Source organism: Pecten maximus, chromosome 12 (assembly GCF_902652985.1).
Source record: "Pecten maximus chromosome 12, xPecMax1.1, whole genome shotgun sequence".
NCBI classification, from domain to species: domain Eukaryota; kingdom Metazoa; phylum Mollusca; class Bivalvia; order Pectinida; family Pectinidae; genus Pecten; species Pecten maximus.
In genome coordinates this window covers 5,287,785-5,314,536 of record NC_047026.1, presented here as the reverse complement: position 1 = coordinate 5,314,536, position 26,752 = coordinate 5,287,785, and the positions used below count along the sequence as shown (strand labels likewise).

Below are 26,752 nucleotides of genomic sequence, written 5' to 3'. Positions count from 1 at the left end.
TCTATTTACATAACATTTTATTGCGTTAAAGCAGATTATTACCAGGTTGGCATACAGAAAAATATGACAAATCATGTTAACTCATGATATAACACCACAATATTTATCCACAAGAAAGCCCCTGTATACAAATAAGCCTTCCCCAAAGTTTAATACCAAACTTTTACACTAGGGGAGGGGGCTTATTTGAGGATAAATGTGGTAATATAATATACTGTATAATAAGATATGAGCAGATTTTTTATCTGGTCTTAGCACTATGTCTTATATACCGGATATATATTCTACAAAAGCAGATTTTAAATAGGTTTTTAGCACTAAAGGAAAAACAAAACGACCAGATAACTGCCATATTGTACCATATTTACAGCAATAGTCTCGCAGGATTGTAGCACTATGAGAAAAATATAACTGAGTGGTTATTGATGAAGTACTGAGTGGTGAATGATGAATTAAACAGTAGTTACTTATGAAGAACTGAGTGGTTACTGATGAAGTACTGAGTGATTACTGATGAAGTACTGAGTGATTACTGATGAAGTACTGAGTGATTACTGATGAAGAACTGAGTGTTATTGATGAAGAACTGAGTGGTTATTGATGAAGTATCGAGTGGTTATTGATGAAGAACTGAGTGGTTATTGATGAAGTACCAAGTGGTTATTGATGAAGAACTGAGTGGTCACTGATGAAGTACTGAGTGGTTATTGATGAAGTACTGAGTGGTTATTGATGAAGTACTGAGTGGTTATTGATGTAGAACTGAGTGGTTATTGATGAAGTACTGAGTGGTTATTGATGTAGAACTGAGTGGTAATTGATGTAGAACTGAGTGGTTATTGATGAAGAACTGAGTGGTTATTGATGAAGAACTGAGTGTTATTGATGAAGAACTGAGTGGTCACTGATGAAGTACTGAGTGATTACTGATGAAGTACTGAGTGTTATTGATGAAGTACTGAGTGGTTATTGATGTAGAACTGAGTGGTTACTGATGAAGAACTGAGTGGTTATTGATGAAGTACTGAGTGGTTATTGATGTAGAACTGAGTGGTTACTGATGAAGAACTGAGTGTTATTGATGAAGAACTGAGTGTTATTGATGAAGAACTGAGTGGTTACTGATGAAGAACTGAGTGGTTACTGATGAAGAACTGAGTGGTTATTGAAGAACTGAGTGGTAATTGATGAAGAACTGAGTGGTCACTGATGAAGTACTGAGTGGTTATTGATGAAGAACTGAGTGGTTATTGATGAAGAACTGAGTGGTCACTGATGAAGAACTGAGTGGTTATTGATGTAGAACTGAGTTGTTACTGATGAAGAACTGAGTGGTAATTGATGAAGAACTGAGTGGTCACTGATGAAGTACTGAGTGGTTATTGATGAAGAACTGAGTGGTTATTGATGAAGAACTGAGTGGTCACTGATGAAGAACTGAGTGGTTATTGATGTAGAACTGAGTTGTTACTGATGAAGAACTGAGTGGTTATTGATGAAGTACTGAGTGGTCACTGATGAAGAACTGAGTGTTATTGATGAAGAACTGAGTGGTTATTGATGAAGAACTGAGTGGTCACTGATGAAGAACTGAGTGTTATTGATGAAGAACTGAGTGTTATTGATGATGAACTGAGTGGTTATTGATGAAGAACTGAGTGTTATTGATGAAGAACTGAGTGGTTATTGATGAAGAACTGAGTGGTTACTGATGAAGAACTGTGTGGTTATTGATGTAGAACTGAGTGGTTATTGATGTAGAACTGAGTCGTTACTGATGAAGAACTGAGTGGTTATTGAAGAACTGAGTGGTAATTGATGAAGAACTGAGTGTTATTGATGAAGAACTGAGTGGTTATTGATGAAGTACTGAGTGGTTATTGAAGAACTGAGTGGTAATTGATGAAGAACTGAGTAGTTATTGATGAAGAACTGAGTAGTTATTGATGAAGTACTGAGTGGTCACTGATGAAGTACTGAGTGGTTATTGATGAAGAACTGAGTGGTAATTGATGAAGAACTGAGTGGTTATTGAAGAACAGAGTGGTTATTGATGTAGAACTGAGTGGTTCCTGATGAAGAACTGAGTGTTATTGATGAAGAACTGAGTGTTATTTATGAAGAACTGAGTGTTATTGATGAAGAACTGAGTGTTATTGATGAAGTACTGAGTAGTTATTGATGTAGAACTGAGTGGTAATTGATGAAGAACTGAGTGTTATTGATGAAGAACTGAGTGGTTATTGATGAAGAACTGAGTAGTTATTGATGAAGTACTGAGTGGTTATTGAAGAACAGAGTGGTTATTGATGTAGAACTGAGTGGTTACTGATGAAGAACTGAGTGTTATTGATGAAGAACTGAGTGTTATTTATGAAGAACTGAGTGTTATTGATGAAGTACTGAGTGGTTATTGATGAAGTACTGAGTGGTTATTGATGAAGAACTGAGTGGTTATTGATGAAGAACTGAGTGGTCACTGATGAAGAACTGAGTGGTTACTGATGAAGTACTGAGTGGTTATTGAAGAACTGAGTGGTAATTGATGAAGAACTGAGTGGTTATTGATTTAGAACTGAGTGTTATTGATGTAGAACTGAGTGGTTACTGATGAAGAACTGAGTGGTTATTGATAAAGTACTGAGTGGTTATTGATGAAGAACGGAGTGGTTATTGATGAAGTACTGAGTGGTAATTGATGAAGAACTGAGTGGTTATTGATGAAGAACTGAGTGGTTATTGATGAAGTACTGAGTGGTTATTGATGAAGAAATGAGTTGTTATTGATGAAGTACTGAGTGGTTATTGATGAAGAAATGAGTGGTTATTGATAAAGAAATGAGTGGTTATTGATGAAGTACTGAGTGGTTATTGATGAAGAAATGAGTGGTTATTGATAAAGAAATGAGTGGTTATTGATGAAGAACTGAGTGGTTATTGAAGAACTGAGTGGTTACTGATGAAGTACTGAGTGGTTATTGATGAAGTACTGAGTGTTATTGATGTAGAACTGAGTGGTTATTGAAGAACTGAGTGGTAATTGATGAAGAACTGAGTGGTTATTGATGAAGTACTGAATGGTTACTGATGAAGAACTGAGTGGTTATTAATGAAGTACTGAGTGGTTATTGATGAAGTACTGAGTGGTTACTGATGAAGAACTTAGTGGTTATTGATGAAGTACTGAGTGGTTACTGATGAAGAACTGAGTGGTTATTGGTGAAGTACTGAGTGGTTATTGATGAACTACTGCATTTTCTTACAGCATTGTGATATATTGCAATTGTACAATCATGATAAGACCAAGTGAAAAATATTTATGTTTTTCGACTGTCCGATTTCCTTTACTGTACCTATATGTTTGTTTGTGTAATTTCAAATTAACGACTAAGAGAAGTCCAGTCGATTCTCAGTTAATTTTTTCAATATTTCTACCAACATAACACAATTTGCGAGATCTGAAGTCACCGAGATACATGCAAGTACAAATAATCAATTGATTTTAAAAAGTCTGGACATTTGTCTACATATACATACATATAAATAGCTAAATAGATCATGAAAAACAAACATTCTGTTATTGGCCTTATACACCGGTATGCTATATAAACATATAAAATTCTCTGCCTTACACAAATATACACAGGCCAGTACACTGGTAAGCAAAGCAAGATATCCCTAAAATTTTCCTTTAACATGTTTTTATTCCAAAATTTGGACATACATAAACTCGGACAAAATGTTAACATTGAAAACAAACCCTGTACGATTTCATTGTGTGAAAAACAGTTTCATTTCTTCCAAAATAAACTTTAAAATCAATACATCAATGAACATTAATTACATGGTTTAGTGAAAAATATTTGTGTTTTTATAATTTTCCATTTGAATAAAATGGATCTTTTTCATCACATCTAAATGAATTTCACATACCTACACATGTACCAACAATTACTACTGCATGGATTAAAATTTCAATAATAAACTTGTAGAAATATAAAAAGTGCATTACATAAAATCTCACACATATATAAAATGTATACATATAATTTATATCAAGCTTATTTCACCGGGAAAATAAATATAATATCACATCTTTTTATAGACACCGGGATTTCTCTCCCTTCCCAAAATGATTTCACATAGCTGTTTAACTTTACTGGGTTTTTTTCTCACCATTGTATCTGATCTAGTTACCTCCCCTGAAATGTACAGAGACACTTTTTCTCTGATCCAACTACCTCCCCTGTAATATACAGACACTTTTTCTCTGATCCAATTACCTCCCCTGTAATATACAGACACTTTTTCTCTGATCCAATTACCTCCCCTGTAATATACAGACACTTTTTCTCTGATCCAATTACTTCCCCTGTAATATACAGACACTTTTTCTCTGATCCAATTACTTCCCCTGTAATATACAGACACTTTTTTTACCTCCCCTGTAATATACAGACACTTTTTGTCTGATCTAATTACCTCCCCTGTAATATATAGACACTTTTTGTCTGATCTACTTACCTCCCCTGTAATATTTTTTTGTCTGATCTAATTACCTCCCCTGTAACGTACACAGACACTTTTTGTCTGATCTAATTACCTCTGTAATGTACGGAGAAACTTTTTGTCTGGTCTAATTACCTCCCCTGTAATGTACAAAGTGTCTGGTCTAATTACCTCCCCTGTAATGTACAGATACACTTTTTGTCTGGTCTAATTACCTCCCCTGTAAGGTACAGAGACACTTTTTGTCTGATCTAATTACCTCCCCTGTAATGTACAGTGACACATTTTGTCTGATCTAATTACCTCCCCTGTAATGTACAGTGACACATTTTGTCTGATCTAATTACCTCTCCTGTAATGTACAGAGACACTTTTTGTCTGATCTAATTCCCTCCCCTGTAATATACCGACACTTTGTCTGATCTAATTGCCTCCCCTGTAAAGTACAGAGACACTTTGTCTGATCTAACTACCTCCCCTGTAATATACAGACACTTTTTGTCTGATCTAAATACCTCCTCTGTAATATATAGACACTTTTTGTCTGGTCTAATTACCTCCCCTGTAATGTACAAAGTGTCTGGTCTAATTACCTCCCCTGTAATGTACAGAGACACTTTTTGTCTGGTCTAATTACCTCCCCTGTAAGGTACAGAGACACTTTTTGTCTGATCCAATTACCTCCCCTGTAATGTACTGCGACACATTTTGTCTGATCTAATTACCTCCCCTGTAATGTACAGAGACACTTTTTGTCTGATCTAATTACCTCCCCTGTAATATACAGACACTTTTTGTCTGATCTTATTTCCTTCCCTGTCAAATACAGAAATACAACGACCTGATCAAAATTACCTCCCCTGTAATATACAAAGATACTTTGTGCCTGCAGTGATTAATCTTGTCAAATACAGAAGAACCCTGCATGATCTAGTTACCTCCCTTGTTATAGATATGGATTGGTAAAAGATCTTTTGGCTTGGTAATCGGGATATATGACATCTGAATGTCCTCATTCTCCAGGTCCCAATCACAAATTCGACATAACTCTACAATAAAGACTTTTGTAAGCAATTTAGCATACTCTTTCCCAATACAAACCCTTCCTCCATAACCGAATGGCAGAAAATTAAACTTTCCAGTTTCTTGCTTTCCAAGGTCAGATACTTCTTCCATCCATCTGTCAGGGTTGAACTCGAGTGCTTTTGAGAATACTGGAGAATTATGATGAGTTTCACGAATCCCGAAGCACACCGTCCAGCCTTCTGGGACCTGATAGTCCTACAAGAAAACAAATTGGTTTTATTTTTTTTAAGGGTCCTATTAACAGCCAGGGTCATTTAAGGACGTGCCAGGTTTTGGAGGTGGAGGAAAGCTGGAGTACCCGGAGAAAAACCACCAGCCTATGGTCAGTACTAGGCAACTGCCCCACATAGGTTTCGAACTCATGACCCAGAGGTGGAGGGTTAGTGATAAAGTGTCGGGACACCTTAACCACTCGGCCACCGGTGTTTTTTTTAATTATCGATTACAACATTTAGTTGAATTTTCTGAACATTGATTATTCACTGGGTTTTTTAACACAAGTTCCTGACAACATTTTGTTACAATGCCTGTCTCCATTTCAAAAGATCGTAAATGTGAAAATATTATATGAAAACAATTTCTTAATTGAATTATTCAAATGTTAAATAGACATATTTAGATAAAAGTACAACATATAATATGGCATATATTTAACACATATATTAATTAGATATTCTGGATAACGAGATTGGTGTATACTCACCCCGAGTTCAAAGGTTTTGATTGCGCGTCTGAAGCCAGCACCAACTGGTGGAGCGAGTCTTAAAACCTCCTTCATTACACAGTGGAGGAAGGGGAGAGAATTCAGCTTCGTTACGTTCAGATCGACTCTGTCATCCTCATAATCCAATAAATCATTGTCTCTGAGTTCGGTTCGCAGTCTGTCCAGGTATTCTTTGTTTTTCCCAAGATACATCAACACGGAGCAGAGTGTACTTGAGGTTGTGTCGTGTCCGGTGAATAACAGCTCATTTGCGGCCTCGCAGAGCTCCTCTCGTGGAATAGTGATGTCCCCTTCCTGGGAATGTAGGATGAAATGCATCGCTGTTGTAAAATCCTGTTCACTACCCTCCTCCTCGATCCTTTTCAGGCATTTATCAATCTCTGCTACAACCTTCTGTTTAGCTTTCAAACCCTGAAAAATACATTGTTGTCTAGTATGAATAACATTGTTGTTCTCAATACATGGTCTTTGGTACACATGGTTATTCATTACACACACATGGTGTTATAATACTTCGGAGGTGGTTGGACAATACATGGTGTTATAATATGTTGGAGGTGGCTGGAGAGTACTATATAAATAGTGCCCTTGTCTGAGGGGAATATGGAGGATTGTTTCCCCGAGGGAACATTATCTTCCCGAGCCGAAAGGCGAGGGAATACAATGTTCTCGAGGGGAAACAATCCTCCATATTCCCCTCAGACAAGGGCACTATTTATTTTATTATACCGAATAGATATCAATTTATCGATATCCTCCTCAAATATTGAGGCAAACCTCTTGGATGTCTGCTCCATGTTTACAAGTTGTCTGTGTCACTGTTGCGTTTGTAAGAATTGTCTCCCTTCTCAATGTTCGGGATTTTCCGTAAGAAACAATCGTGCGTTTTCGGGCGGAGCGGGGAACATTGCAATATCCCACGGCAATGTTGACCGCTGTTTCTGACACTGCATATTGTTTCAGGTCATGTGATTAGGAATTGACCAATAATAAGGCGAGAATCTTACATAAGGTATAATAAATGGTGTTATAATACTTCGGAGGTGGCTGGACAGTACACCATATTATACACTCTGACCGAACTCTTCAAATAAAGGAGTCTAGTACTGACAAAGAGCATTTTGGTATTTTAAGGAAGCACTTGATATTTCAAAATAAGTTTGAACAGTAGAAGTTTTAACTTTAAGATCATTTTTTCTAATTTTGTTTAAAACAGTCGACAATTTCTTTACTTCATCTTGTTTATCTCTATAAAAACAACGACTTCTAGACCTCCCCACATGTGGATCTTTATTAACCGGACCATAACTTACCTTATATAGACCGAACCCAGGTAGGTTGATAGGTAGAGAGAAAGTGTTGTACATCATTTCTTCAAACAGACTAACAAGGTCGGACGATTCATCGTACTGAAATCCTATCAATACTTTAGTGGCAATCTTGAATGTCAACGTCTTACATTCCTCGAAAGCAAGGATATTTCTACGTTTCTTCCAGTCTGCAAACGCCTGACGACATATTGTCTGAAAACTTGGGATGTAGGACTGCAGTGCTTTTTGGGAGAAGGCCGCAGCAACATATTTCTTACGTATTTTGTGAGTCTCTCCGTACATCATCGACAGAGCGCCAGATCCAAGGATACGTTGGGTAGCTTCAGGCCATTGTGACACGACAATTGTATTCTCGCCATTTACAATCGTCTTCAAGTACTCTGCCTCACTGACACGGATAGTTGGACGGCCCATTAAATGTGTTTTGTAGATCGTTCCGTATTTACGTCGCCTCTCATGGTAGTATTCGGCAAACTGAAACAAATAGGTATACATTGTACTTACAAACATTTCATTGACTGTGTTCGGTTACAATCGTCGGGCCCCAGTTTCATCAAAATTCTTTAACTTTAGGAAATTTCTTAACTTTCCTGGTAAAATTTCCCATAGGAAGGCATAAGATGCTGTCCTAGATTCCAATTATGGCTTTCTAATTGAAATTTTAAGCTAAGAATTTTTTTTAACTTTGATGAAATCTGGATTTTGCAGATGAAAATTGAAGGAGTATATCTTTAAATCATGTATGATACAAAAATGCTGGTTGTGATATATGAACATGCATACATCAGAGATGCTAATAAGAAAGATAAAATTTTCCTGTCAATTTGATTGTCTCCCGACAAATTAGATTAAGGGTCATCTATATAGGAGAATAATGTTGAATTTCAAACACGAATAAATAGCTTAAAAATTGCACAAAAATAGTCATGTAATATACCAAAATGTTTGTTTGGACATGTAGTGTCTTAAAATCACAAATAATTTGATGTAGATGCTAACAATTTCTTCTATAGAGTTACTTTGTGGTAAGTTGTAGCATGGAATAATTCTAAGCCACAAAAATAACCAAACCTATATATATATATATAACACCCTAGTAGGGATGTATAGCCTTGTAAAATATCAACTGTTTTGGCTGGATTTGCTGTTTAGATGCCCCTTAAGATATCTCACCTCAAGTATAAATTGGATTGTCTCCCCTGACTAATTAGAGAAAGAATGTCTAACATTCAGTATAATATGGATTGTCTCCCCCGACTTATTAGAGGAAGAATGTTTTACCTGGAGTATAAACTGGATTGTCTCTCCTGACTAATCAGAGGAAGAATGCCTTCCCTGGAGTATAAATTGGAATGTCTCCACTGACTAATTACAGGAAGAATATCTTACCTTGAGTATGAAATGGATTGTCTCCCCTGACTAATCAGTGTAAGAATATCTTGCCTTGAGTATAAATTGGAATGTCTCCACTGACTAATTACAGGAAGAATATCTTACCTTGAGTTTAAATTTGATTGTCTCCCCTGACAAATCAGTGTAAGAATGTCTTACCTTGAGTATGAATTGGATTGTCTCCCCTGACAAATAAGTGTAAGAATATCTTACCTTGAGTATGAAATGGATTGTCTCCCCTATGATCGGGTACCCAAGTGTCCCTGGGGGTAGAGGTTTTGTTGAAGCTTTGTTTGCTGGATAAACCCTGTTTATGTAGACCTGCCATCCCCACTTCAGTAATGATGGAACAGTCAGCAGAACAGTTAGTAATCCAGCAAGCTTCCATACTGGGTCAGCCAGAAGGAACTGAGCAGATATTTCCATCCTAAAAATCAGAAATCATGATGTATATTTTCCAATAACATTGCACAACCTACTTCTAGTATATGACATGAAACTCCCTACTGTTCTAAACCTGACATTATTCCCCGACAAACAAAATCTACTGAGTATAATTGAATTCTCCACACAATACATAGTATCTATTATCTAAACATGCCCCCCCTATTCTTACACCTGAGTCACACCATTAATCTCTACACTGACATAAACCAAACCACCTACTTTCTATAATGTGAATCCCCACCACCCACATTTTATACCTGAGGATACACGCACACCCTATAAAATCATTACACATACATACTGCACACCCCTAATCTCTATATCTGAATCCCCACACCCCTACATCTCTATATCTGACATCCCCCAACCCTAATTTATACCTGACATCCCACACCCTTACTTCTCTATACCGACATCCCCACACCCCTACATCTCTATACCTGACATCCCCACACCCTACATCTTATACCTGACATCCCCACACCCCTACATCTCTAACTGACAACCCCACACCCCTACATCTCTATACCTGACATCCCCACACCCCTACATCTCTATACCTGACATCCCCACACCCCTACATCTCTACACCTGACAACCCCACACCCCTACATCTCTACACCTGACATCCCCACACCCCTACATCTCTACACCTGACATCCCCACACCCCTACATCTCTACACCTGACATCCCCACACCCCTACATCTCTATACCTGACATCCCCACACCCCTACATCTCTACACCTGACATCCCCACACCCCTACATCTCTATACCTGACATCCCCACACCCCTACATCTCTATACCTGACATACCCACACCCCTACATTTCTATACCTGACATCCCCACACCCCTACTTCTCTACACCTGACATCCACACACCCCTACATCTCTATACCTGACATCCCCACACCCCTACATCTCTATACCTGACATCCCCACACCCCTACATCTCTACACCTGACAACCCCACACCCCTACATCTCTACACCTGACATCCCCACACCCCTACATCTCTACACCTGACATCCCCACACCCCTACATCTCTACACCTGACATCCCCACACCCCTACATCTCTATACCTGACATCCCCACACCCCTACATCTCTACACCTGACATCCCCACACCCCTACATCTCTATACCTGACATCCCCACACCCCTACATCTCTACACCTGACATCCCCACACCCCTACATCTCTACACCTGACATTCCCACACCCCTACATCTCTACACCTGACATCCCCACACCCCTACATCTCTATACCTGACATCCCCACACCCCTACATCTCTATACCTGACATCCCCACACCCCTACATCTCTACACCTGACATCCCCACCCCTACATCTCTACACCTGACATCCCCACACCCCTACATCTCTATACCTGACATCCCCACACCTCTACATCTCTACACCTGACATCCCCACACCCCTACATCTCTATACCTGACATCCCCACACCCCTACATCTCTATACCTGACATCCCCACACCCCTACATCTCTATACCTGACATCCCCACACCCCTACATCTCTATACCCGACATCCCCACACCCCTACATCTCTACACCTGACATCCCCACACCCCTACATCTCTATACCTGACATCCCCACACCCCTACATCTCTATACCTGACATCCCCACACCCCTACATCTCTATACCTGACATCCCCCACACCCCTACATATCTACACCTGACATCCCCACACCCCTACATCTCTACACCTGACATCCCCACACCCCTACATCTCTACACCTGACATCCCCACACCCCTACATCTCTACACCTGACATCTCCACACCCCTACATCTCTACACCTGACATCCCCACACCCCTACATCTCTATACTTGACATCCCCACATCCCTACATCTCTATACCTGACATCCCCACACCCCTACATCTCTATACCTGACATCCCCACACCCCTACATCTCTATACCTGACATCCCCACACCCCTACATCTCTACACCTGACATCCCCACACCCCTACATCTCTATACCTGACATCCCCACACCCCTACATCTCTATACCTGACATCCCCACACCCCTACTTCTCTACACCTGACATCCCCACACCCCTACATCTCTATACCTGACATCCCCACACCCCCTACATCTCTACACCTGACATCCCCACACCCCTACATCTCTATACCTGACATCCCCACACCCCTACATCTCTATACCTGACATCCCCACACCCCTACATCTCTATACCTGAATCCCCACACCCCTACATCTCTATACCTGACATCCCCACACCCCTACATCTCTACACCTGACATCCCCACACCCCTACATCTCTACACCTGACATCCCCACACCCCTACATCTCTACACCTGACATCCCCACACCCCTACATCTCTACACCTGACACCCCACACCCCTACATCTCTATACCTGACATCTCCACACCCCTACATCTCTATACCTGACATCCCCACACCCCTACATCTCTACACCTGACATCCCCACACCCCTACATCTCTACACCTGACATCCCCACACCCCTACATCTCTACACCTGACATCCCCACACCCCTACATCTCTACACATGACATACCCACACCCCTACATCTCTACACCTGACATCCCCACACCCCTACATCTCTATACCTGACATCTCCACACCCCTACATCTCTACACCTGACATCCCCACACCCCTACATCTCTACACCTGACATCCCCACACCCCTACATCTCTACACATGACATACCCACACCCCTACATCTCTACACCTGACATACCCACACCCCTACATCTCTATACCTGACATCCCCACACCCCTACATCTCTATACCTGACATCCCCACACCCCTACATCTCTACACATGACATACCCACACCTATATATCTCTATACCTGACATCCCCACACCCCTACATCTCTACACCTGACATCCCCACACCCCTACATCTCTACACATGACATACCCACACCTATATATCTCTATACCTGACATCCCCACACCCCTACATCTCTACACCTGACATCCCCACACCCCTACATCTCTACACATGACATCTCCACACCCCTACATCTCTATACCTGACATCCCCACACCCCTACATCTCTACACCTGACATCCCCACACCCCTACATCTCTACACCTGACATCCCCACACCCCTACATCTCTACACATGACATCCCCACACCCCTACATCTCTACACCTGACATCCCCACACCCCCTACATCTCTACACATGACATCCCCACACCCCTACATCTCTACACATGACATACCCACACCTATATATCTCTATACCTGACATCCCCACACCCCTACATCTCTACACCTGACATCCCCACACCCCTACATCTCTACACATGACATCTCCACACCCCCTACATCTCTATACCTGACATCCCCACACCCCTACATCTCTACACCTGACATCCCCACACCCCTACATCTCTATACCTGACATCCCCACACCCCTACATCTCTATACCTGACATCCCCACACCCCTACATCTCTATACCTGACATCCCCACACCCCTACATCTCTATACCTGACATCCCCACACCCCTACATCTCTACACCTGACATCCCCAAACCCCTACATCTCTACACCTGACATCCCCACACCCCTACATCTCTACACCTGACATCCCCACACCCCTACATCTCTACACCTGACATCCCCACACCCCTACATCTCTACACCTGACATCCCCACACCCCTACATCTCTATACCTGACATCCCCACACCCCTACATCTCTATACCTGACATCTCTATACCTGACATCCCCACACCCCCTACATCTCTACACCTGACATCCCCACACCCCCTACATCTCTACACCCGACATCCCCACACCCCTACATCTCTATACCTGACATCCCCATCCCTACATCTCTATACCTGACATCCCCATACCCCTACATCTCTACACCTGACATCCCCACACCCCTACATCTCTATACCTGACATCCCCACACCCCTACATCTCTATACCTGACATCCCCACACCCCTACATCTCTACACCTGACATCCCCACACCCCTACATCTCTATACCTGACATCCCCACACCCCTACATCTCTACACCTGACATCCCCACACCCCTACATCTCTACACCTGACATCCCCACACCCCTACATCTCTATACCTGACATCCCCACACCCCCTACATCTCTACACCTGACATCCCCACACCCCCTACATCTCTACACCTGACATCCCCACACCCCTACATCTCTATACCTGACATCCCCACATCCCCTACATCTCTATACCTGACATCCCCACACCCCCTACATCTCTATACCTGACATCCCCACACCCCCTACATCTCTACACCTGACATCCCCACACCCCTACATCTCTATACCTGACATCCCCACACCCCCTACATCTCTATACCTGACATCCCCACACCCCCTACATCTCTATACCTGACATCCCCACACCCCTACATCTCTACACCTGACATCCCCACACCCCTACATCTCTATACCTGACATCCCCACACCCCCTACATCTCTACACCTGACATCCCCACACCCCTACATCTCTACACCTGACATCCCCACACCCCTACATCTCTATACCTGACATACCCACACCCCTACATCTCTATACCTGACATCCCCACACCCCTACATCTCTATACCTGACATCCCCCACACCCCTACATCTCTATACCTGACATCCTCACACCCCTACATCTCTACACCTGACATCCCCACACCCCCTACATCTCTACACATGACATACCCACACCCCTACATCTCTATACCTGACATCCCACACCCCTACATCTCTACACCTGACATCCCCACACCCCTACATCTCTATACCCTGACATCCCCACACCCCTACATCTCTACACCTGACATCCCCACACCCCTACATCTCTATACCTGACATCCCCCACACCCCTACATCTCTATACCTGACATCCCCACACCCCCTACATCTCTATACCTGACATCCCCACACCCCTACATCTCTATACCTGACATCCCCACACCCCTACATCTCTATACCTGACATCCCCACATCCCCACACCCCTACATCTCTATACCTGACATCCCCACACCCCTACATCTCTATACCTGACATCCCCACACCCCTACATCTCTACACCTGACATCCCCACACCCATACATCTCTATACCTGACATCCCCACACCTTTACATCTCTATACCTGACATCCCCACACCCCTACATCTCTACACCTGACATCCCCACACCCCTACATCTCTATACCTGACATCCCACACCCCTACATCTCTACACCTGACATCCCCACACCCCTACATCTCTACACCTGACATCCCCACACCCCTACATCTCTACACCTGACATCCCCACACCCCTACATCTCTACACCTGACATCCCCACACCCCTACATCTCTACACCTGACATCCCCACACCCCTACATCTCTACACCTGACATCCCCACACCCCTACATCTCTATACACCTGACATCCCCACACCCCTACATCTCTACACCTGACATCCCCACACCCCTACATCTCTATACCTGACATCCCCACACCCCTACATCTCTACACCTGACATCCCCACACCCCTACATCTCTATACACGACATCCCCACACCCCTACATATCTATACCTGACATCCCCACACCCCTACATCTCTACACCTGACATCCCCACACCCCTACATCTCTATACCTGACATCCCCACACCCCTACATCTCTACACCTGACATCCCCACACCCCTACATCTCTACACCTGACATCCCCACACCCCTACATCTCTATACCTGACATCCCCACACCCCCTACATCTCTACACCTGACATCCCCACACCCCTACATCTCTATACCTGACATCCCCACACCCCTACATCTCTATACCTGACATCCCCACACCTCTACATCTCTATACCTGAATCCCCACACCCCTACATCTCTATACCTGACATCCCCACACCCCTACATCTCTATACCTGACATCCCCACACCCCTACATCTCTATACCTGACATCCCCACACCCCTACATCTCTATCCCTGACATCCCCACACCCCTACATCTCTACACCTGACATCCCCACACCCCTACATCTCTACTACCTGACATCCCCACACCCCTAACATCTCTATACCTGACATCCCCACACCCCTACATCTCTACACCTGACATCCCCACACCCCTACATCTCTACACCTGACATCCCCACACCCCTACATCTCTATCACCTGACATCCCCACACCCCTACATCTCTATACCTGACATCCCCACACCCCTACATCTCTACACCTGACATCCCCACACCCCTAACATCTCTACTACCTGACATCCCCACACCCCTAACATCTCTATACCTGACATCCCACACCCCTACATCTCTAACCTGACATCCCCACACCCCTACATCTCTACACCTGACATCCCCACACCCCTAACATCTCTATACCTGACATCCCCACACCCCTACATCTCTACACCTGACATCCCCACACCCTAACATCTCTATACCTGACATCCCCACACCCCTACATCTCTATACCTGACATCCCCACACCCCTACATCTCTACACCTGACATCCCCACACCCTAACATATCTATACCTGACATCCCCACACCCCTACATCTCTACACCTGACATCCCCACACCCCTACATCTCTACACCTGACATCCCCACACCCCTACATCTCTACACCTGACATCCCCACACCCCTACATCTCTACACCTGACATCCCCACACCCTAACATCTCTATACCTGACATCCCCACACCCCTACATCTCTACACCTGACATCCCCACACCCCTAACATCTCTATACCTGACATCCCCACACCCCTACATCTCTATACCTGACATCCCCACACCCTAACATCTCTACACCTGACATCCCCACACCCCTACATCTCTATATCTGACATCCCCACACCCCTACTTCTCTACACCTGACATCCCCACACCCCTACTTCTCTACACCTGACATCCCCACACCCCTACTTCTCTATACCTGACATCCCCACACCCCTACTTCTCTATACCTGACATCCCCACACCCCTACATCTCTACACCTGACATCCCCACACCCCTACATCTCTATACCTGACATCCCCACACCCCTACATCTCTATACCTGACATCCCCACACCCCTACATCTCTCATACTTCTACTGCTTATACCTGAAATTTCAGTATATCTGTGCATTTCTTCAATTATCGTCTACATCTATGAACAATCGTAGCAGAACGGATGTATATATCCTTCTGCATATCTTCCTTTTTATCAGTGTTACGAAGACCTACATTTTATCCAGAATGTATAAGTGTATGTACATAACCAATTTAATCACCTGTACTAGAAACCGTCCCTGTCAGCATCGACAAGTTCTTTGTAGTTATTTATAGATCATACATTATCAAACACATCAGACGTTGTAAATGTGAATCACCTTCCGTGGCAGCCCGAGTTTCCTCTGGCCCTGACACCAGACATGGTGTCAGGGCCAGAGGAAACTCGGGCTTCTTCTGTGGCTGTAATGTCTGGTAATAAACTATAAAATAATTGAAATTTCATATTCACGCCATCAATGATCTGTCAGCAGTGCTTGCTACAATGTACGTACAATAAATCGTTAGTCTAATGCTCAATAATTCAATATTAGTAGAAATAAACTTGATCAGAAATACCGCAATGACTAGACGTTGGTAACCTACCTGTTCTGCTGGGAGTCTGGCTTTAAGTACCCAACCTTTCCTTCCCAAAGCTAAATATTACTCCACATTACATATTCAGCTAGTTATCGCAGCGAGCTAGCTAGGGTCAGTGCCCGAGTTCACTGTGCCATCAGGTCATGACCCAATAGACCTCTGACACCATAGCTAGACAAAAAACCTATAGTTCCGAGTTATTTTGTAAGGACCTTTTTTTAGAACTGGGCTATTATTCATTAGCTTTTAAAGCTATCTGATCATTCTAAATTGTCGTGTTAGGTCATACTGGGGGCACGAGATCATTTGGACTCTTAAACTAGTTCAGAAATAAATCGGTGGTGACAGTTCATACTCCGGGAGATCTATAAAGTATATATTTTATTACTCGCGTGCATTAATTTTTAAAAGAGTAATCTTAGGTCGTATTTAAGGACGATGTAACGACAAATCTGTTTTCATGCTTGATATAATTATGTACAATTAATTTTCTATAACCTAGTTATATATAAGATATATTGATGAAAATGTTCACCTGATCACGACCGACTATCGATACAAATTAGTCTTTTACCTGGAATCCAAAAGCTACCTGTATCAGTAGACAAAGTAAATAGCTTACAATGTACGTAAGAATTTTTTTCTGATACTCTTGTCGTGTCCAGGAAAAGAAATCATACTAACTAGCCATTTACGTGTAGACATAAACTCCTTCGATTAATTGTATGTGATAATACCGCGGATCAGAACTAATAGCTGATAGAGACCGTGCGGTAGGGTCCTGGGTACCTGAGAATACGGTACGTCCCTTGTGTATTTAGACAAATCCTGGTGTGTTAAGGCTGTTTTGACGTTTATGATGTGGCCAATATCACAGGGACTCGTTAAAAATTTCAGAATACAATAGTACAAAAAAAAAAAATTTAAGATAGTGATTTTTTTTTTTTTTTTTTTTTTACAAAGATATGTGGTTTTGATAACTTCCCAAAAGATACCAGGTATTATGTGGACCAAACACAGATCTTCGTTTCGGGAAGAAAATATACATACATGTATAGTAAATATAGTATCACAATTAACAAAAGTAGACAATTTTATGACTCGTGCCCTGACCGGGCCTCGAACTTACGATCTACGGCACATAATCGCCCAGTTATAGAAATGCCCACAGCTTATACCACTGCGCCAATGTTAAGTTTTCATTTTAAAAAAAGTTTCATACGTTATATATATATATCACATAATCATCCGATTTGTTACTTGATGGCGGACGTCGTGGAAAGGACAAGCTGTCTGTCTGGATTTGGATGGAGAGCCTAAAAGATGAATCTGTGATAGGTTAATCCTGATCTTGGCGATGCGCGTGGCATTTTGAGTAGGAATCCGTTGTTAGCCGACCCCACGACTCTGCAACTGTTGACAATATATTGCCTGACGTGAAAGTCCCCAGACTGATTAGATTCTGATCGATCGTGTTTTCCAGACTGTTTTATAGATACGCTATCTGATCGTACAGGTGACATTGGCCTCTTGGTGACCTAGGCAATATTGATTATGATTATCAACAATCTAAACCCCAACACCTCACACGAAACTTTGTACACATATATTTCTATTTTAAGATCGAAAACATGTCAATCCCCGACCCCTCTCATATGCCTCTCCGCCCCATCCCCACCCCTCTCATATCCCTCCCCGCCCCATCCCCACCCCTCTCATATACCTCTCCGCCCCATCCCCACCCCTCTCATATACCTCTCCGCCCCATCCCCACCCTCTCATATGCCTCTCCGCCCCATCCCCACCCCTCTCATATGCCTCTCCGCCCCATCCCCACCCCTCTCATATCCCTCCCCGCCCCATCCCCACCCCTCTCATATGCCTCTCCGTCCAATCCCCACCCCTCTCATATGCCTCTCCGCCCCATCCCCACCCCTCTCATATCCCTCTCCGCCCCATCCCCACCCCTCTGATATACCTCCCCGCCCCATCCCCACCCCTCTCATATCCCTCTCCGCCCCATCCCCACCCCTCTCATATGCCTCTCCGCCCCATCCCCACCCCTCTCATATCCCTCCCCGCCCCATCCCCACCCCTCTCATATGCCTCTCCGCCCCATCCCCACCCCTCTGATATACCTCTCCGCCCCATCCTCACCCCTCTGATATCCCTCCCCGCCCCATCCCCACCCCTCTCATATCCCTCTCCGCCCCATCCCCACCCCTCTCATATCCCTCTCCGCCCCATCCCCACCCCTCTCATATCCCTCTCCGCCCCATCCCCACCCCTCTCATATGCCTCTCTGCCCCATCCCCACCCCTCTCATATGCCTCTCCGCCCCATCCCCACCCCTCTCATATACCTCTCCGCCCCATCCCCACCCCTCTCATATGCCTCTCCGTCCAATCCCCACCCCTCTCATATGCCTCTCCGTCCAATCCCCACCCCTCTCATATGCCTCTCCGCCCCATCCCCACCCCTCTCATATGCCTCTCCGCCCCATCCCCACCCCTCTCATATCCCTCTCCGCCCCATCCCCACCCCTCTCATATGCCTCTCCGCCCCATCCCCACCCCTCTCATATCCCTCTCCGCCCCATCCCCACCCCTCTGATATACCTCTCCGCCCCATCCCCACCCCTCTCATATCCCTCCCCGCCCCATCCCCACCCCTCTCATATACCTCTCCGCCCCATCCCCACCCCTCTCATATACCTCTCCGCCCCATCCCCACCCTCTCATATCCCTCCTCGCCCCATCCCCACCCCTCTCATATCCCTCTCCGCCCCATCCCCACCCCTCTCATATGCCTCTCCGCCCCATCCCCACCCCTCTGATATACCTCTCCGCCCCATCCCCACCCCTCTCATATCCCTCCCCGCCCCATCCCCACCCCTCTCATATACCTCTCCGCCCCATCCCCACCCTCTCATATCCCTCCTCGCCCCATCCCCACCCCTCTCATATCCCTCTCCGCCCCATCCCCACCCCTCTCATATGCCTCTCCGCCCCATCCCCACCCCTCTGATATACCTCTCCGCCCCATCCCCACCCCTCTCATATCCCTCCCCGCCCCATCCCCACCCCTCTCATATACCTCTCCGCCTCATCCCCACCCCTCTCATATGCCTCTCTGCCCCATCCCCACCCCTCTCATATCCCTCCCCGCCCCATCCTTACCCCTCTCCTATCCCTCCCCGCCCCATCCCCACCCCTCTCATATGCCTCTCCGCCCCATCCCCACCCCTCTCATATGCCTCTCCGCCCCATCCCCACCCCTCTCATATACCTCTCCGCCCCATCCCTACCCCTCTCATATGCCTCTCCGCCCCATCCCCACCCCTCTCATATGCCTCTCCGTCCAATCCCAACCCCTCTCATAGTACTCCCCGCCCCATCCCCACCCCTCTCATATCCCTCTCCGCCCCATCCCTATACCCCTCTCATATGCCTCTCCGCCCCACCCCTCTCCTATGCCTCTCCGTCCCATCCCTATCCCTCTCCTATGCCTCTCCGCCCCACCCCTCTCATATGCATCTCCGTCCCATCCCTACCCCTCTCCCATGTCTCTCCGCCCCATCCCCACCCCTCTCATATGTCTCTCCGCCCCATCCCCAACCCTCTCATATGTCTCTCCGCCCCATCCCCACCCCTCTCATATGTCTCTCCGCCCCATCCCCAACCCTCTCATATGCCTCTCCGTCCCATCACCTAAACAAGAGATTAGTAATACTGAACCTAAACAGAAAACCGAAGTAGTTTACTCTACTAGCGTTTAAAGCCACGGTGAGCTACGGTGATACAAACCGAGAGAAACCGTGTTAGACCGCAGCGAGTCCGTACTCAAACCGGGTCGATCCGTGTTGACTTGATTTAATGTTTTAATAAATATACTTATGACTAACAATAAAACACACACAAAATTCTGTCCGGAAAAAAACAAAACAAATGGCAATAACTCTAAATAATGACGAAGTATTGACCGCTTCAGTATGCTGCACTCCAGCATGACAAAAACAACATATTCGTACTGTCAAGAAAACACGAAGACAATGCCAAAACAAAGAACAAAAAAATCAACAACTGTAAACAAGGCGCCAGGATCGTAGTTGTAGCACGCGGTCGACACTCTCCTGTATTTTGAAATAGTTATGTACAATGTACAAAGTTTTATCTCAGGTCAAAAACTAGGCCCTGACAAGCAAAGTGATTCAAATGACAGATGGACGGTATGTCATAAAACGTCTGCGCCTATGAAGCTGTTATTTATATAATATAGTAACACAATTGACGAAGGAAGACAACTTTATGACTCGTGCCCAGATCGGGCTTCGAACTCACGACCTACGGCAACCAATCGCCTAGCCAGAAATACCCGCAGCTAATTTAAAAAGAACGTTTAAATGGCCCGATATCCTGACATGACCCTAGTGGAAGTCGTCTATTAGATTATATGAATACCTGGATCGCAATGTATTTACATATGTGTAAAAAAAAACATCTGAAGTAGGTTAAACGATGTGGTGTGTTTCCAAGTTGGTTAACCTTTAAATCGCAGAGCAGGAAATGTAAATCGTCCCTCGCATAGAGAGAGTTGATTACAAATTTAATAGAAAACCATTTATCATTTGAAAGACTAATTTTAGCCGATCGCACATCGACTCCAAATTTGGTAACAGTTTGGTGTGACGAAGATAGGTATGTAACAGGCTCGAGGTGACCCGGTGAACTTTGCGTCGCCTGAACTGTAGGTATACTTTACTCCTATCCCTCTCCGTCCCATCCCCACCCCTCTCCTATCTCTCTCCGCCCCATCCCCACCCCTCTCCTATCCCTCCCCGCCCCATCCCCACCCCTCTCATATGTCTCCCCGCCCCATCCCCACCCCTCTCATATCCCTCTCCGCCTCATCCCCACCCCTCTCATATCCCTCTCCGCCCCATCCCTACCCCTCTCATATGCCTCTCCGCCCCATCCCCACCCCTCTCCTATCCCTCTCCGCCCCATCCCCACCCCTCTCATATGCCTCTCCGCCCCATCCCCACCCCTCTCATATCTCTCCGCCCCATCCCCAACCCTCTCATATCCCTCTCCGCCTCATCCCCAACCCCCTCATATCCCTCTCCGCCCCATCCCCACCCCTCTCATATGCCTCTCCGCCCCATCCCTACCCCTCTCATATGCCTCTCCTTCCCACCCCTCTCCTATCCCTCTCCGCCCCATCCCTACCCCTCTCATATGCCTCTCCGTCCCATCCCCACCCCTCTCCTATCCCTCTCCGCCCCATCCCTACCCCTCTCATACGCCTCTCCGCCCCACCCCTCTCCTATGCCTCTCCGTCCCATCCCTACCCCTCTCCTATGCCTCTCCGCCCCACCCCTCTCATATGCATCTCCGTCCCATCCCTACCCCTCTCCCATGTCTCTCCGCCCCATCCCCACCCCTCTCATATGTCTCTCCGCCCCATCCCCAACCCTCTCATATGTCTCTCCGCCCCATCCCCAACCCTCTCATATGTCTCTCCGCCCCATCCCCAACCCTCTCATATGCCTCTCCGTCCCATCCCCACCCCTCTCATATGTCTCTCCGCCCCATCCCTACCCCTCTCATATCCCTCTCCGCCCCATCCCCAACCCTCTCATATGCCTCTCCGTCCCATCCCCAACCCTCTCATATGTCTCTCCGCCCCATCCCTACCCCTCTCATATGTCTCTCCGCCCCATCCCCAACCCTCTCATATGCCTCTCCGCCCCATCCCCAACCCTCTCATATGCCTCTCCGTCCCATCACCTAAACAAGAGATTAGTAATACTGAACCTAAACAGAAAACCGAAGTAGTTTACTCTACTAGCGTTTAAAGCCACGGTGAGCTACGGTGATACAAACCGAGAGAAACCGTGTTAGACCGCAGCGAGTCCGTACTCAAACCGGGTCGATCCGTGTTGACTTGATTTAATGTTTTAATGAATATACTTATGATTAACAATAAAACACACACAAAATTTTGCCCGGAAAAAACAAAACAAAGGGCAATAACTCTAAATAATGACGATGTATTGACCGCTTCAGTATGCCGCACTCCAGCATGACAAAAACAGCACATTCGTACTGTCAAGAAAACACGAAGACAATGCCAAAACAAAGAACAAAAAAATCAACAACTGTAAACAAGGCGCCAGGATCGTAGTTGTAACACGCGGTCGACACTCTCCTGTATTTTGAAATAGTTATGTACAATGTACAAAGTTTTTATCTCAGGTCAAAAACTAGGCCCTGACAAGCAAAGTGATTCAAATGACAGATGGACGGTATGTCATCAAACGTCTGCGCCTATGAAGCTGTTATTTATATAATATAGTAACACAATTGACGAAGGAAGACAACTTTATGACTCGTGCTCAGATCGGGCTTCGAACTCACGATCTACGGCAACCAGTCGCCTAGCCAGAAATAACCGCAGCTTAATTTAAAAAGAACGTTTAAATGGCCCGATATCCTGACATGACCCTAGTGGAAGTCACTATTACATTATATGAATACCTGGATCGCAATGTATTTACATATGTGTGTAAAAAAAACATCAGAAGTAGGTTTAGCGATGTGGTGTGTTTCCATGTCGGGTAACTTTTAAATCGCAGAGCAGGAAATGTAAATCGTCCCTCGCATAGAGAGAGTTGATTACAAATTTAATAGAAAACCATTTATCATTTGAAAGACTAATTTTAGCCGATCGCACATCGACTCCAAATTTGGTAACAGTTTGGTGTGACCAAGATAGGTATGTAACAGGCTCGAAGTGACCCGGTGAACTCTGCGTCGCCTGAACTGTAGGTATACTTTACATAAGTTTTTATCTCTAAGTATACACTTTAGTACTATCATACTCACTTATCGACCTACATCATTGTTTGTCATAGTATATTTATACATCAACCCGAGGTCAAGTTCACTGAGGTCAAAGTCAGGACAGTTAAAATCCAAACCGAGTTTCCGTACATACGAGGTCAAATTCGAGGTCGGTCCATCATTTGAGGTCAATGCGCACTCGTCACACCTCGGCCGATTCCGTACCGAATGATGAAGGGTACCGGAATCGGCCGAGGCTAGCCGAATGGTAAATGCGACCAGGTCATTCTGATTTCGGTAAAAAAAAAAAAAGGGTCGTTATGGGTGATTGTGAAACTAATTGAGGTTATAATTACTATGTTATGGATTAAGTGAATATATGGTCAAATTTCGGACCATGGTCAATCTATTTGGAGACTTTGATTGACACATGGTATAATAAGTATGAACTAAGTCAAAATCAAAGTAATGCGAGTTCTAAACTAAACAAGTTAGCCATAAATTTGAATCTTGGTCGACTCTGCGTCAATTATTACAATACTGTAGATGCTGTATTGCCCAAAGCGAAAGGTATATCCCCATTATGACAAATGACGAACCCTCCATTTTTTGGAGGAAGATTCCTAATTTAGAACCCTAACTATATCGGTAAAACAGTTCCATTGTTTACAGTTAAAAATCAAATTAGTCAAGAAGAAAGTTGCGCTTAAATATGTAGTTTGAATGAGTCAGTACTTTTCTTTAGCTTGAAAATTTATACACGCGCGACCCCCTCCATGGAAATAGCATTGATCGGGATTTTAATTTGTTAATAAGCCTCCCTAAAACACTTATCTATAGGCGTTTATATTAAAATGACATTGAGAGTTATTGATCTATCGTCGTTTATTAAACATTGAGAGTTATTGATCTATCGTCGTTTATTGAAAACGACATTGAGAGTTATCGATCTATCGTTGTTTATTGAAAACGACATTGAGAGTTATCGATCTATCGTTGTTTATTCAAAACCACATTGAGAGTTATCGATCTATCGTCGTTCATTGAAAACGACATTGAGAGTTATCGATCTATCGTTGTTTATTTAAAACGACATTGAGAGTTATCGATCTATCGTCGTTTATTTAACATTGAGAGTTGTTGATGCTAGCAGACCGCGGGAAGGTATTTGAAGTAAATCATATATATTAGCAGACTATACACTGATGGTGCTCCCACAACCCTTGGGGAACTAAATTCCACTACTATGTAGAGCAAGACACCTATGTTTTTATGTATAATACATGTATATTATTATATGTATTTATTCACTTCATTCAATACTACTTTTAAAGACATAATGTTTTAATGCGGTAATTGTAAAATAAATCTTTTAATCATTTTATGTAAATGTAAGTACGATTTCAGGGAGTTTGGTAGGTAGGGGCTGTCCCACTCACCTGTTCTGTGGATTGGAATTTGTGATTTTGTGATTGGTTTTATTTATCTAAAAAATACTTATTTTAACAGTTCTTTTTGACATATCAATATTTTATATCTTAAATTGTATAATGGTTAAGATGGCTCATCCTCGATGTTTAATTATGTTTCAAACTTTGTAACTGTAAACTTGTATAATGTAATTGTGATATACGACACTTTTATAAACAAATTGATTGATTAGTAATACCTATTGCGAGTTCGTCCAGCAGTTTGATTGAAATGTCGACAGACACACAGTGTTGTTACGCGAAAGTTCCAATTCAAATACAATTTATGATTGCGCAACTTATAATTCTGTTTCACCATAATACATAACTCAAGTTTTAAGTCCGAAGTCGGTGACATAAATATTCTATTGTAACACGGAACTAATACGCCACCATAAAACCTATTTACAGACTAAGCATCAAGATATAAAGGCTGATTTTAGCTTAAACTTTTAGACAACTGATTTAACATAAGTCGCATAATACGTAACTTCGAGCCGCAATATTACACACTTATGGCACAGGGACTTGGCACGAACCCGCAACCCGCGGCCCATACGTATTACATTTTGTATAATACATATACTATTATGGATCGTTGGTTGGGATCTCCAGAAATCAAGTCCCTGTGCCTTTTGTAACAGTATTGCATTAGAGTCTGTTCCGCATTGGAACACCCATAAAGTTTAACCAGTACACGCGGGGAATAAATTATGTACATATATGTGTCATTAAAATGGAGTCGGACATTTATACGTATATAAATATATATCTTACCTGATATATTGCTGCACGTGTTTGTGATGTTACATCTCACCTTGTCTATTCTCACCTGTGTACGCTAAATCGTAGTAGTACGGGGTATGTATAGTAACAAGTCGGCCTGACCAGTTCATGACACCCACCGCCCCCATTCATACATTTTGTCAACACGTATTTAAGATGTTACGATATTTTATCGTAGGTAAACCCACACGGGCTATAATAGCTTACACTGATATCTAGATTATTCTTTTAACAAGTCATAGCGTTCTGCAGCAGATAGTAAAAGAACAACCGCCTGACAGCATTCGAACGCAAGACCTCAGAAGTTAAGACGGACGTAACCAATTGAATTACATGTACGCACGGACATACGGTTGCACAACATGAATACTCTACCTATATACTTATCCCCTTTTCACGTTGAGGTATCAAAATTTTATTTAAGATATTATATTCACGGATTCGTTTTAAATTTTATATAATGGTAACGCCGCGAA

At 44.0% G+C, this 26,752-nt stretch overlaps 1 protein-coding gene across 3 annotated transcripts; it reads right to left on the bottom strand.

The window, feature by feature from the left end:
- On the bottom strand, positions 1-26,396 carry LOC117339923 (cytochrome P450 26A1-like). 3 transcript variants are annotated; one of them, XR_004535337.1, is made up of 6 exons: positions 26,268-26,396; positions 9,256-9,469; positions 7,633-8,124; positions 6,299-6,730; positions 4,441-5,790; positions 1-4,325 (listed from the first exon to the last, which is right to left on the bottom strand). XR_004535337.1 is itself a non-coding variant. In XM_033901635.1 (5 exons), exons 2-5 carry the CDS (start codon positions 9,466-9,468, stop codon positions 5,440-5,442), a joined length of 1,488 nt encoding a protein of 495 aa, XP_033757526.1. In that variant the 5' UTR covers position 9,469; positions 26,268-26,396; the 3' UTR covers positions 1-5,439. The 3 variants fall into 3 exon arrangements, 1 of the variants encoding a protein (XP_033757526.1); XR_004535338.1 differs by having other exon boundaries at positions 1-4,644; positions 4,681-5,790; XM_033901635.1 differs by having other exon boundaries at positions 1-5,790.
- Positions 26,397-26,752: the final 356 nt, after the last annotated feature.

Coding starts and splice junctions, on each gene's coding strand:
- LOC117339923 (XM_033901635.1), bottom strand. CDS start 9,468: ATGGAAATATCTGCTCAGTTCCTTCTGGCTGACCCAGTATGGAAGCTT. Junction 6,731..7,632: donor CTGGGTTCGGTCTATATAAG/GTAAGTTATGGT, acceptor TGTATTTTTCAG/GGTTTGAAAGCTAAACAGAA. Junction 5,791..6,298: donor TCAAAACCTTTGAACTCGGG/GTGAGTATACAC, acceptor GTTTTCTTGTAG/GACTATCAGGTCCCAGAAGG.